General features: G+C 50.3%; 1 protein-coding gene across 1 annotated transcript; it reads left to right on the forward strand.

Annotated features, from left to right (window-relative positions):
* Window positions 1-2,634: 2,634 nt before the first annotated feature.
* On the forward strand, window positions 2,635-11,357 carry Qtrt1 (queuine tRNA-ribosyltransferase catalytic subunit 1). Its single transcript, XM_059267444.1, has 10 exons — window positions 2,635-2,949; window positions 3,108-3,176; window positions 3,268-3,406; window positions 6,838-6,916; window positions 7,023-7,138; window positions 9,343-9,481; window positions 9,807-9,882; window positions 9,956-10,065; window positions 10,150-10,237; window positions 10,573-11,357. The coding sequence occupies exons 1-10, from the start codon at window positions 2,656-2,658 to the stop codon at window positions 10,723-10,725; spliced, it is 1,263 nt and encodes a 420-aa protein (XP_059123427.1). The 5' UTR covers window positions 2,635-2,655; the 3' UTR covers window positions 10,726-11,357.
* Window positions 11,358-12,394: the final 1,037 nt, after the last annotated feature.

A 12,394-nucleotide genomic window follows, 5' to 3' on the forward strand; every position in this document is an offset into this window, starting at 1 on the left:
GCCAAGTATGGTGGTTATCCTAACACTTAAAAAAACGGAGGCAAGCTGCTTGGTGGTGGTGCATGCCTTTATTTGGTGGATCTCTTGAGTTCGAGGCCAGCCTGGTCTATGGAGTGAGTTCCAGGACAGCCAGGGAGGGCAACACAGAGAAACCCTGTCTTGACAAAAAAGAAGAAAAAAGTGAAAGCAGGAGGATCAGCCTCGGCTACACAGTGAATTTGAGGTCAGCGTGAAGTATGTCTTGTCTCAAAAATAACCAATACAGGACTGGAGAGATGGCCCTGAAGGTTCTAGTCCCATCATCCACATGGTAGCTCACAAGTGTAACCCCAGTTCCAGGAGTCACACCTGTTCCCCCACCATAGGCACAGCATGCATTCAGTACACAGATGTCCAGGAGTTCCAGGAGAGCCAAGGCTGCGCAGACAGATCCTGTTTGGAAAACAACATATTTTTTTTTCTTAAATAGTTCGTGTGAGGACTAGGGAAATGGATCAGTACATTAAGTTGACAACCTGAATTTGACTTCCTGAGACCCATATGATGAAAGAACAGATTCCTGGAAGTTGTCCTGGCAAGTGTGTGGGTGTGTGTATGACCACACATGTACACCCACACACGTAAATAAGTGTAAAAATTCAAGAACGGCTCTGACTGTAACCCAGCACTGTGTGTGTGGAGGTGGGGTGGTGACCATGAGGATCAATGGGGCTTGCTACCGGACAGACTAGCTTTATGTTCAGGGAGGGACTGTCTCGAAGGGTTAAAGTGGAGAGTAACAGCAGGACATTCGACATCCTTTGGCCTCTGCTCTTACACAAACACAGGCACACTTCAGCTTTGGTGTTCTGAGGCGGCCTGACTAAACCCATTCCCACAACTTCCAGAAGCTGGAGTCCTTTAGCCCTTATCACGGGGTAGAGGCGCTAAGATCCTACACCACCTACACCTGCGCAGGAGAGCAGGTTCCCCATAGCAGCCTACTGGGAACGTGGGACGATGGCGCCCTCTGCTGGCAGAGGCGACATCTGCTTTATGTTGACGTTAACTCACCTGGCTTTATTCCTGTTCACAGAGAGGGCTGGTGGGGAGAAACATGAGCATGCACACCCACGTGAGCACACACACACTCAGACATCTCACACAGAGTGAATAAAATAATGGTGGGGGACGAGTTTCTGGTCTTTTTGAAATGCTAGGATTCCTTTGAAAAAATAGCTAATGACTGTGTATTGAGCTCTTGACTGAACGCTGGGTCCTTCTCTAAGCTCTTTGAATGAATGAATGAATGAATGAATGAATGAATGAATGGATGGGTGGATGAATGAATGAATGAATGAATGAATGATGAATGAACCATGCCTCTAATTCCAGCACTCAGGAGGCAGAAGCAGGCATATCTCTGTGAGTTTGAGGCCAGCCTGGTCTATCAAGTAAGTTCTGGGACAGCCATGGCTGCACACAGAAACCCTGTCTTGAAAAATAAAACAACAAACAAGCAAAAAAAAAAAAAAAAAAGAAAAAAAGAAAAGAATGAATGAATGAACACAGTATGACAGAGGCTAGTTAGGGACTACATGTATGATACATCCATTCTCATGCTGTTTCTATCTGTGTGTATGTGAGTGTGCTGGAGAAAAACGCAGAGACTTATGCACGCCAGCCAGAAAGGAGCCTTATGCATGTCAGCTTTTATCTTTTATTTTACTTAAAATTGTAAAGTTGGCCGGGCGGTGGTGGCGCACGCCTTTAATCCCAGCACTCGGGAGGCAGAGCCAGGCGGATCTCTGTGAGTTCGAGGCTAGCCTGGTCTCCAAAGCGAGTTCCAGGAAAGGCGCAAAGCTACACAGAGAAACCCTGTCTCGAAAAAAACCAAAAAAAAAAAAAAAAAAAAATTGTAAAGTTGTGTGTGTGTGCATAAGTATTTGACTTACACGTTTGTGCACCACCAGAGGAGGACATCAGATCCCCTGGACCTGGAGTTACAGGTGGTTGTGTGTGCTGGGAATTGAACCTACATCCTCTGCAAGAGCAACACGTGCTCTTAACTGCTGAGCCATCTCTGCAGCCCCTATTTTGCTTTTTGAGGCTGGTCTTGAAATCACTATATAGCTGAGGATAGTTTTGAACTCCTAACTCTAACTCTCTTGCCTTTACCTCCCAAGTGCTAGGATTGCAGGTGTGTCTTTTTTCCCTTGGAAAAAAGTTCTGGAGCTTGCTATATAGACCAGGCTAGCCTTGAACTCACAGTGCTCCACTTGCCTCTGCCTTCCCAGTGCTAGCATCAAAGCTGTGTTGGTTCTGTTCTCTGACTCCACACAATCCTTTTCGCTCAGCCTCACAAATCTTGGGATTCCAGTTGAATCATCGTATCGAGCTGTTATATTTTATACAGTAGGAGAAAAACATGTCTTGGCGCGTTTTTAAATTACATACGTTGTGTGTCCGCCCACACGAATTTGCAGGAATCAGTTCTCATTCTTGTGGGTCCCAGAGATTGAACTCAGGTCTTCACTCGCCGAGCCGTTATCTAGCCATTACCTAGCGAAAGTGACAGCCCTGGGATCTGGAAGTAGCGCGCCCCAGGGTGAGGCGGAGGTAGGCGTCGGTTGCCATAGTTCCCGGTAGCTCCCAGGTCACGTGATTCGAGACACCATGGCGCTGCCCTCCGTGGTCTCAGCCCACGTGGTTCCGGGACCGAAAATGGCGGCGGCGGCAGGCAGCCCGGCTTCGCTCGAGTCCGCTCCACGCATCATGCGGCTGGCGGCTGAGTGCAGTCGCTCCAGAGCCCGGGCGGGCGAGCTGCGGCTGCCTCATGGAACCGTGGCCACCCCGGTGTTCATGCCTGTGGGAACACAGGCCACCATGAAGGGCATCACCGCGGAGCAGCTGGACAGCCTGGGCTGCCGCATCTGCTTGGGCAACACCTACCACCTGGGGCTGAGGCCGGTGGGTGGATTCGATCCTGCGGGGGGCGGCGAGCGGGCAGCCAGGCCGGGACGCCTCCGGTGCGGTCCGTCTGCGCGGGCTCCGCGCGCGGGCTCCCCGGGCCTGGCGAGGGAGCTGCGGGCGGTCGCCTCACTCGGCACCTTCTTCCGGCATCCCAGGGCCCGGAGCTGATCCAGAAGGCCCAGGGGCTTCACGGCTTCATGAACTGGCCCCACAATCTGCTGACGGTGAGTTGGGGTCGCCGCCCTAGGGCTCCGGTTGGGGTGAGAGGGCCCCCCGGCTCCATCCCCTGACAGCTTCGCGGCCGGGTCCCCCCAGGATAGCGGCGGCTTCCAGATGGTGTCTCTGTTCTCCCTGTCCGAGGTGACCGAGGAGGGCGTCCGCTTCCGCTCGCCCTACGACGGCCAAGAGACACTTTTGAGCCCAGAGAGGTCTGTGGAGATCCAGAACGCTCTGGGTAAGAGAAGGCTGGCGCGTAGCCCCTTCACCTTGCCTGAGTCGGAGACGCCGGCTGCGTGAGGTTTGGGACATCTACGAATGAGGATAAAGAACAGGTCCTGTGCTGGGCTAGAGTCCCAGCACAGCAAACACAACACAGCAAAACAAACACATAAAAAAGGCATGGGGTGGCTGCTTAGCGGGAAGAGTGTGCGGTTCCGGGCCTGCTTGGGCTTCCCAGTAAGAACCTGTTTCCATCCATGACTCGTGATATCAGTAGTGTGAACACAGTGCTAGATATGTAGCTGCCTTTTTTGATTTGTTTTTTATTTCATATGTACGTATATTGTTATTGCTTTATTTACTTATTGTTTTTATTTTGGACAGTCTTACTATGTAGCACTGACTGGACTGGAACTCGTTTGTTGACGAGTAGACCAGGCTGACCTCAAATACAGAGATCCGCCTGCTTCTGCCTTTGGAGTGTTGGGATTAAAGGCATGCGCGCCACACCGAGCTGTTGAGCTCTTACTGTTCTTAGTAACAAATTGAATTTAATGAAATAATAGAGGCAACAACATGAGATAGGAATTATTCTAGGCCTCTTTTTTCTTTTCCTTTTTTCCCCTTTTTTCATCTATATAGTTTATATTTTTATTTTGTCTTATTTTTGAGACAGAGTCCTACACAGTCTAGGCTGGCTTAGAACTCACTGCCTTATTAATTGAGGTTGACTTTGAACTCTTGATCCTCCTCCCTCCACATCCAGAGTGGTGGGATTACAGCCAAATGCCACCATGCCCGGTTTTATACTGAGCTGGGGATCAGACCCAGGGCTCTTGGCACACTACATAAGCTCTCTACTCACTGAGCTGCATCTACAGTCTAGGACAATTTATACTGTATAGCTTTTGAGTGATGTTGGAGCCTTGTGCCAACATCATGACCAAAAGCAACTTAGGGAGGAGAGGGTTTATTTCATCTCACAGGTTTTAGTCCGTCACTGGGGGATTGTAGGCAGGGGCTCTACCACTGCACCAATGCCCTAGTTCTTGATTTTAGACACAGGATCTCCCTATGCTGTGCTGGCCACGCTGGAGCTCAGGATCCTCTCTTCCTGCTGGGATTACAGGCATGTTCAACCACGTCTGGCTCTGCCTTTTTGGTTTTTGTTTTTGGAGAAAGAGTGTAGCTTTGTTGCTCAGCCTGGACTTGACTTCTACCCTCTAGATCTGGTTCTGATAAAAGTCATCCATCTGTCTGTGTTTTAGTTTCTTTCTGTAGCTGTGATAAAAGAGTCTGACCAGAGCAAGTTGAGGAGGAAAGGATTCATTTTGATTGGGCATATGCTTCCGGGTCACATTTGATCATTGAGGGCAGTCAAGGCAGGATCCTGGACAGAAGCCATGGCTGAACGGTGCTCACTGGCTTGCTCGCGGGCTCATGCTTAGTTAGCTGTTTTGCTTTAAGATTTATTATTGGGGTTGGGGATTTAGCTCAGTAGTAGCAAGCTCTGGAAAAAAAAATTTATTATTATTATTAGTTTTTCTGAGACAGGGTTTCTCTGTGTAGCAGTACTGGCTGTCCTGGAACTCGCTTTGTAGACCCGGCTGGCCTCGAACTCACAGAGATCCTTCTGCCTCTGCCTCCTGAGTGCTGGGATTGAAGGTGTGCGCTGCCACCACCCACGCCCGGCTTATTTTTATTATATTAACTTATGTGTTTGTGTGCACATGTGAGTGCGGCGCCTGAGGTGGTATATTCTCTAGACCTACAGTTACGGACAGCACTGGCCTGCCCGGGTGCTGCGAGTCGGGTCCTCAGGAAGAGCACGGCATGATCTCAAACACAAAGCCGCCTCCTCAGCTCAGAGCTGGGAGCACTGCTTCTGGAGAGCAGGTCCTCCCACATCAGCCATTCATCCAGACAGTCTCAGATAAGGCCACAAGCCAGTCTGTTCTATCTAAGAAATTCCTTAATGCTAGCTTTTCTCTCAGATGACTTTAGGCTGGGATCGTCTGTCTGTCTAGTTGTCCTTCAGTCCTTATATCTGTTTTGTCTATCCATCTAAATCTGTCTCTCTATCTATCTAAGCTGGGGGTGTAACCCAGGTCCTCACACATGCCAAGCCAAGACTGTGCCTCTGAGTCATGGCCTCAGGCCTCCAAACCTTTTATTTGGTAAGTCTTTGGGTGTCAGAATTGTCAGCAAGGAGCATTAAGCGAAGGGAGGCCGCGGTTTATTTGTATCTTGTTGTGTGCTCTTGCGCCACAGAGCAAGTGCGGGAGATAGGTGAGTCTTGATGCTAGTCCTTGCCTCCATCTTGTCTCAGACAGGGTCTCAAGGTTCAGGCTGGCATCAAACTCTATGTAGCCAACAATAACCTTAAATTCTGTTTTTCCTCGAAATATATTTTTAAAGATTTTTTTTTTATTTGTTTTTGTTGGATTTGAGACAGGGTCTCACTATATATCATTGACTGCCCTGGATCTTGTTATGTAGGCGAGGTTGGACTGGAACTCACAGAGATCCTCCTGCTTCTTTTGTGCCAACCATGTCTACCTATTTTATTTATTTATTTTTCGTATATAGGTGTTCGGCCTGCATGTATGTCTGTGTACTATGTGGCCTCCAAGGCTAGAAGAGGGCATAAGATTCCTTTAAACTTGCTGTGAGCTGCCAGGTGGCTTCTGGGAACTAACCCAGGTTCTCTGGAAGAGCAGCCAGCACTCTGGCCCCCAACTTCAAACGCCCGATTCTTCTGCCTCCGCCTTCTGAAGGCTGGGGCCACAGGCCTCAACCACCACACCCACTTTATGCAGTGCTGGGGATGGAACCTGTAGCCTTGTGTATGCTGGACTATACTGGCTGAGCTATAGCCCCATATTCCAGAGTATAATTTCAACAGTTCCCTTTAAAGCTGGGCACAGTGGGTGTAGAGGCAGGGGGATTGGGAGCTGGAGAACAGCCTGGGATCCATGGTGATCATTTGCAGGAATCAGTCTCCTCCTTCCACCATGGGGGTCCTGGGGGTTGAACTTGGGTAGTCAGGCCTGGAGGAAAGCACGTTTACCTGTGGAGCCATTTCACAGGCCCATGAGGGTATATGTAAGAAAGAAAACAAGCCAGGCGATGGTGGCGCGTGCCTTTGATCCCAGCATTCAGGAGGCAGAGCCAGGTGGATCTCTGTGAGTTCGAGGCCAGCCTGGTCTACAGAGTAAGTTCCAGGACAGGCACCAAAACTACACGGAGAAACCCTGTCCCCAAAAAACAAAAACAACAACAACAAAAAAAAAAAAAAAAAAAAAAAAAGGAAGGAAGGAAGGAAAGAAAAAAAGAAAAAAGTTCCCTAGCTTCTGTGCAGCCATATTAGGATGATGGCAAGGAGGTGGTGGTACCTGCGCGGGTCTCTGTGTCTTGTCCCTCACCAGAGTGCCCTCTCCCGCTCAGGCTCTGACATCATCATGCAGCTGGACGACGTGGTGAGCAGCACGGTGACAGGCCCTCGAGTGGAGGAGGCCATGCACAGGTCTGCATGTGGGCGGTGTGTGTGCGTGGGAGGAAGCCTCGGGCCCTGTGGTTCCCTGCTGTCTCCCTAGCCATGAGAGGTTCTGGGACCTAGGACCCTCTTGCAGGTCGGTCCGCTGGCTAGACAGATGCATCGCAGCCCATAAGCATCGGGACAAGCAGAACCTGTTTGCCATCATCCAGGGTGGACTGAATGCCGATCTTCGGACCACTTGCCTGAAAGGTAGAGTCAGGTACTGGTGGAGGTGGGGCTGGTCCAGGCACAGGATGATGCTTTGGCCATAGCTGTTAACTGGCAAAGGATGCCACAAGTGCAAGATGCACGAGCCAAAGGCCCTGAGGCAGTGTGCAGTAGGGCAGGTCTAGAAAATGGAAGTAATGAAGGCAATACTGGTCCCAGGTTGATCTTTCTTTCTAATTGTTTAGCTCCCCCATGTCCCCATCTCCCCCCCGACCTCCGCCGTGTGTGTGTGTGTGTGTGTGTGTGTGTGTGTGTGTGTGTGTGTGTATGTGTGTGTGTGTGTGTGTGTGTGTGTGTGACCGTAGGAGTATGGAGGTCAGAGGACAACTTTGGGGAGTCAGTCCTCTCTGCCGTGTGGATTCTGGAGTGGAACTCTGGTCACCAGGCCTTTGCCCACGGGGTGCCTTTGCCCATGGGGTGCCTTTGCCCAAGGGGCCATCTTGCTGGCCCTTTTCACATATTTTGTTGAAATATTAGGCTGACTTATGACAGGCTTTCATGTAGCCAGGCTGGCCTGGAACTCACTGTGTAGCAGAGGATGATCTTGTACTTATCCCCCTGCCTCCACTTCAGAGTGCTGAGATCTCTGGCATGCATCACCAAGCTCAGATGATGCCTTGCTGAGCTGGAACCCAGGGCTTCATGCATACTAATCAAGGCCACTACCAGCTGAGTCACAGCCCCTCCTCAGTTTCTCATAGGGTTCAGGGCGGCCTTGAATGCCCGGTTCTCCTGCCTCGTCTCCTGAGTGCTAGGGTCCCAGGGGTGCATTAGTATTTTGGCTTTGGAATCTTGTTTCTAGAAAATGGTAAATTCGGGGATACACTTGGCTTTCAGCTATGGGCCTCTTCTGATGATCAATGTTGAGAGCATTGGGTTGTGAGCTGGCTGAATGGATAAAAAGAAGCTTGCTGCCAACCCTCACGAGCTCAGTTTGGTCCCTGGAACCCACAGACTCGGCAAGTTGTGCTCTGACCGCTGTGCGATGCCTTCATGTCCCGTGAATACATAAATAATATAATAAAAATGAGCCTTGCGTTCAGTCAGTGGGCATTCAGCAGTGGCAGCTTAGGTCCCCAGCAGTACCCTTTGCTTCTGCCCCTCCCTCCCTTGTGTCTGTCTGTCAGGGCAGGGTCCTTCCTAGGGACTACGTGTGGTAGGCCTTTCAGATGGTAACACCCATCGGAGTTGAAAAGACTATTGTCAGAAACTGGATTTGCCTTGGGACGTTTGCTGGTGGTAAGACGAAGAGTCTTGCCCCATAGGAGAACCCTCCACCACTTAGCTGCACCCCTGCCTAAAATGGGTTTACTACATCAAACTACTGAACATCCTAGTCCTTCCTGAGGCTGCAAAGCCGAAACTGTTACCACACACACACCCTTTCTTTCTTCCTCTCTCTAGTCTTTGTTTCTTATAGTTTTTGAAATGAATTATTTAATTTTTTTAAAGATTTATTTACTTACTATGTATAGTGTTCTGCCTGCATGTGTGCCTGCCCACCAGAAGAGGGCACCAAATCTCGTTATAGATGGTTGTGTGCTGCCCTGTGATTGCTGGGAATTGAAGTCAGGACCTCTGGAAGAGCAGCCAGTGCTCTTAATCTCTGAGCCATCTCTCCAGCCCCCTAATTATTTAATTTTTGAGACATGGTCTCTCACATAGCAGCCCTAGGTACACTATGATTAAAGGCATGTGCCACCATGCCTGGCAAAAACCATTTTTATTTGCTGTGTATGAATATTTTCCTGCATGTATGTATATCATATGTATGCAGAGCCCAAGAAGACCAGAAGGTGTTGGGTCTCCTGGAACTGGAATTACAGATGGCTGTGAGCCCTGTGGGTGCTGAGATCTGAACCTGGTACCCTGAGAGAGCAGCCAGTGCTCTTAACCTCTGGCCCATCATCTCCCACCCGCTCCTTCCTTCTTATGTAACCATGCTGTTCCGGGACTCGCTCTGTAGCCCAGGCTGGTGACAAATTCTTGATCCTCCAGCCTCAGTCTCCTGAGTGCCTGGGATTCCAGGGTGGATCCAAATGCCTGGCTCAAGGCTTGGTTTTATGGTAAGTTAGTGGAATACTGTACTGAAAGAAATCTAGCCTTGTGATTAGAATATACTACTAACTTTTTGTAAAGTCACAAAATCCTAAATCCTCCTAAGCTGGGGCCACCTGTTCTTTCAGAGATGACCAAGAGGGATGTGCCGGGCTTCGCCATTGGAGGTCTGAGTGGGGGAGAGAGCAAGGCACAGTTCTGGAAGATGGTGGCATTAAGCACCTCCATGCTGCCCAAGGACAAGCCGAGATACCTGATGGGGGTTGGGTATGTTGGGGCGGAGGAGGCAGAACCCTGAGCCCTGCTGTGGGGGGCAGATCCTGGGGTTCCCATTCCCTTTTGGGAAGAAGGGAATAGCATTACTGGGGAGCTAATGAAGCGGTCACATAGACTACTGCCTGATGTAAACAGTGTTCTGGACATCCTCAACCATGTAGAGAGTAAAGGCCAGCCGGGGCAATGTAAAATACAGTCTTAGGACAAAAATAGATAAAAGAGAACACTTGGCTGAGATTCACTTGGGGGTGGAGGGAAGCCTGGGAAACCTCTTGAGGCTGACTCTCTGTTCCTCACCCTCACGGCTGCACCCCAGCTATGCCACTGATTTGGTAGTCTGCGTGGCCCTTGGATGTGACATGTTCGACTGTGTGTACCCCACACGGACAGCGGTGAGGCCCGGGCAGGGGACGGGAGGGGCTGGGAGCCCATGCCCCTCATGATCTTGACCTTCCTTGTCCTCAGCGGTTTGGCTCCGCTCTTGTGCCCACTGGGAACCTGCAGTTGAAGAAGCAGCAGTACGCCAAGGACTTCAGTCCCATAAACTCCGAGTGTCCCTGTCCCACCTGCCGGAAGTAGGTCTTAGAAGGTGGGGATTGGAGAGGGGAAGGGGGCTCAGGCTTGTGTGGCCGCTAACTATGTGACTTTGTGACCTGCAGGCACAGCCGCGCCTTCCTGCACGCCCTGCTGCACAGTGACAACACCGCAGCCCTGCACCACCTAACTGTGCACAACATTGCCTACCAGGTGGCCTGGGCAGGGCCCTGGGGCAGGGAGGGAGGGTCTTGGCTCTGAGGACAAAGTTGGTTGAGGCTGGCGGGGGAAGGGGCATAGCATGGCTCCTTTTTATTTTAGGGTGTGGTGTAGATCTGTGGCTCAAGTGGGGTTCCCTCTTTGTGGGTGTAATGAGTCTGGGCCCTAAGGACCTTTTGGGGGTGCCTCATCTAGAGGGTGTGGCATGGACCGGCCCCTCAAACATGACCTGTCTCCCTTTGCCTTGGGTTTATGATGTGGGGGCACTCTTGGCACACCTGGTGCCTTGTGGGTACTCCTGGGACTGATGCTGGTGCTCTCCCTCGCAGCTGCAGCTCCTGAGCACCCTGCGGAGCAGCATCTTGGAGCAGCGCTTTCCTGACTTTGTGCGAAACTTCATGCGCACCATGTATGGTGACCATAGCCTGTGTCCTGCCTGGGCCGTTGAAGCACTGGCCTCCGTGGGAATCACACTCACATGACCTGGTTGCCCGGGGACGGACGCTGGGGCATGGGGGATACTGAAGGGCTCTTCTTTTAAAAAGATTTTGTTACTGTTTTTTGTTTTCATCTGAGATCTTGTGTCTTCTTGGGAAGGTGGCCTGTCTGTCTTCTTCCCGGTCCCAAGCTTCACTGTAGATGGATGTCTTGCTGCTTCTTCGTAGGAAGTAACAGGGAGTGCAGGAGAGCCCAGTGGTTAGGTATGCGTCAGGCGGCCCTGAGTGTGATCCAGGATGGAGAAAGAAAGGCAGAGTCGGAAAGGTCGGAGGTGGCCCTGAGGCCTTGAGTTTAATCTGGTGGCTCTCGGCTGTAATCCCAGCTCTAGGAAGGTAGTCCTTGTAGGACAGCTGCAAGTTCAAGGCTAACTCGGTTTTCATAGCCAGCTGGGGCCTGAGAAGTAACCAGAGAACCAGTGGAGTAATGGGAACCACCAGGTACAGCCCACCTTGCTGAATGCAGTCCAAGACTCAGGGCTCCTTTTTTGTTTGTTTGTTTTTGTTTTGGAGATAAGGTTTCCTGGTGCAGCCCTGCGATCTTGGAATTTACTCTTGAACTCACAGAGATCCGCCTGCCTCTGCCTCCCGAGTGCTGGGATTAAAGGTGTGCACAGCCATTTTTCTTTTTTCTTTTTTTTTAAATTAATATTATATGCACTGGGGTTTTTTGTTTGTTTGTTTCTTTCTTTCCTATATGTCTGTGCAAGGGTGTCGGATCCCCTGGAACTGGAGTCACAGGCAGTTGTGAGGGGCTGGAAATCTGAAAGAGCAGTCAGTGCTCCTAACCACGGAGCCATCTCTCCAGCTCCTCATTCTTCCTTTCCCTTTCTTTTTTTCCTTCTTTCTTTCTTTCTTTTTTTTTTTTTTTTTTTTTGGTTTTTCGAGACAGGGTTTCTCTATGTAGCTTTGGGCCTTTCCTGGAACTCACTCTGTAGCCCAGGCTGGCCTTGAACTCACAGAGATCCACCTGGCTCTGCCTCCCAAGTGCTGGGATTAAAGGCGTGCGCCACCACCACTGCCCAGTTATCATTTTACTTTTATTTATTAATTTAGATAGTTTTTTTGAGAGAGGTTCTCATGTAGCCCAAGTTTGTTATATTCTTTTTTGTTTTGGTTTTTTGAGACAGGATTTCTCTGTGTAGTTTTGGTGCCTGTCCTGGATCTTGCTCTGTAGCCCAGGCTGGCCTCAAACTCACAGAGATCCGCCTGGCTCTGCCTCCAGAGTGCTGGGATCAAAGGTGTGCGCCACCACCACCTGGCGCTTGTTATACTCTTTAGGAAGACCCTGAATCTCTGTCTTCATCTGTTTCTCTCTCAAGTGCTGGGGTCACAGGTATGCGCTCTCGCACCTGGTTCATGTGGTGCTGGAGATCAAACCCAAGGCATCGTAGACAAGCACTGTGCCCAGAGTCACATCCCCAATCCTATGCATTTTTTTTTATAGTTGCCATATAATATTATTCAGCCAACTCCTGCCGTTCTGATAAAGTCTTCAACACCAAGTGCCAACTATAACCCCAAGCGTTTGAGTTATGTTCCTTAGACAGTGGCTTCTCCATTGATGCTGCCTATTTCCTGAGAGCTCCACGTTCCCACTGGTTTACACACATCATCTCATTCCTCTGGCCAGTAAGGCAAAAGAGAGTGGGCTTCA

Source organism: Peromyscus eremicus, chromosome 7 (assembly GCF_949786415.1).
Source record: "Peromyscus eremicus chromosome 7, PerEre_H2_v1, whole genome shotgun sequence".
Lineage (NCBI taxonomy): Eukaryota > Metazoa > Chordata > Mammalia > Rodentia > Cricetidae > Peromyscus > Peromyscus eremicus.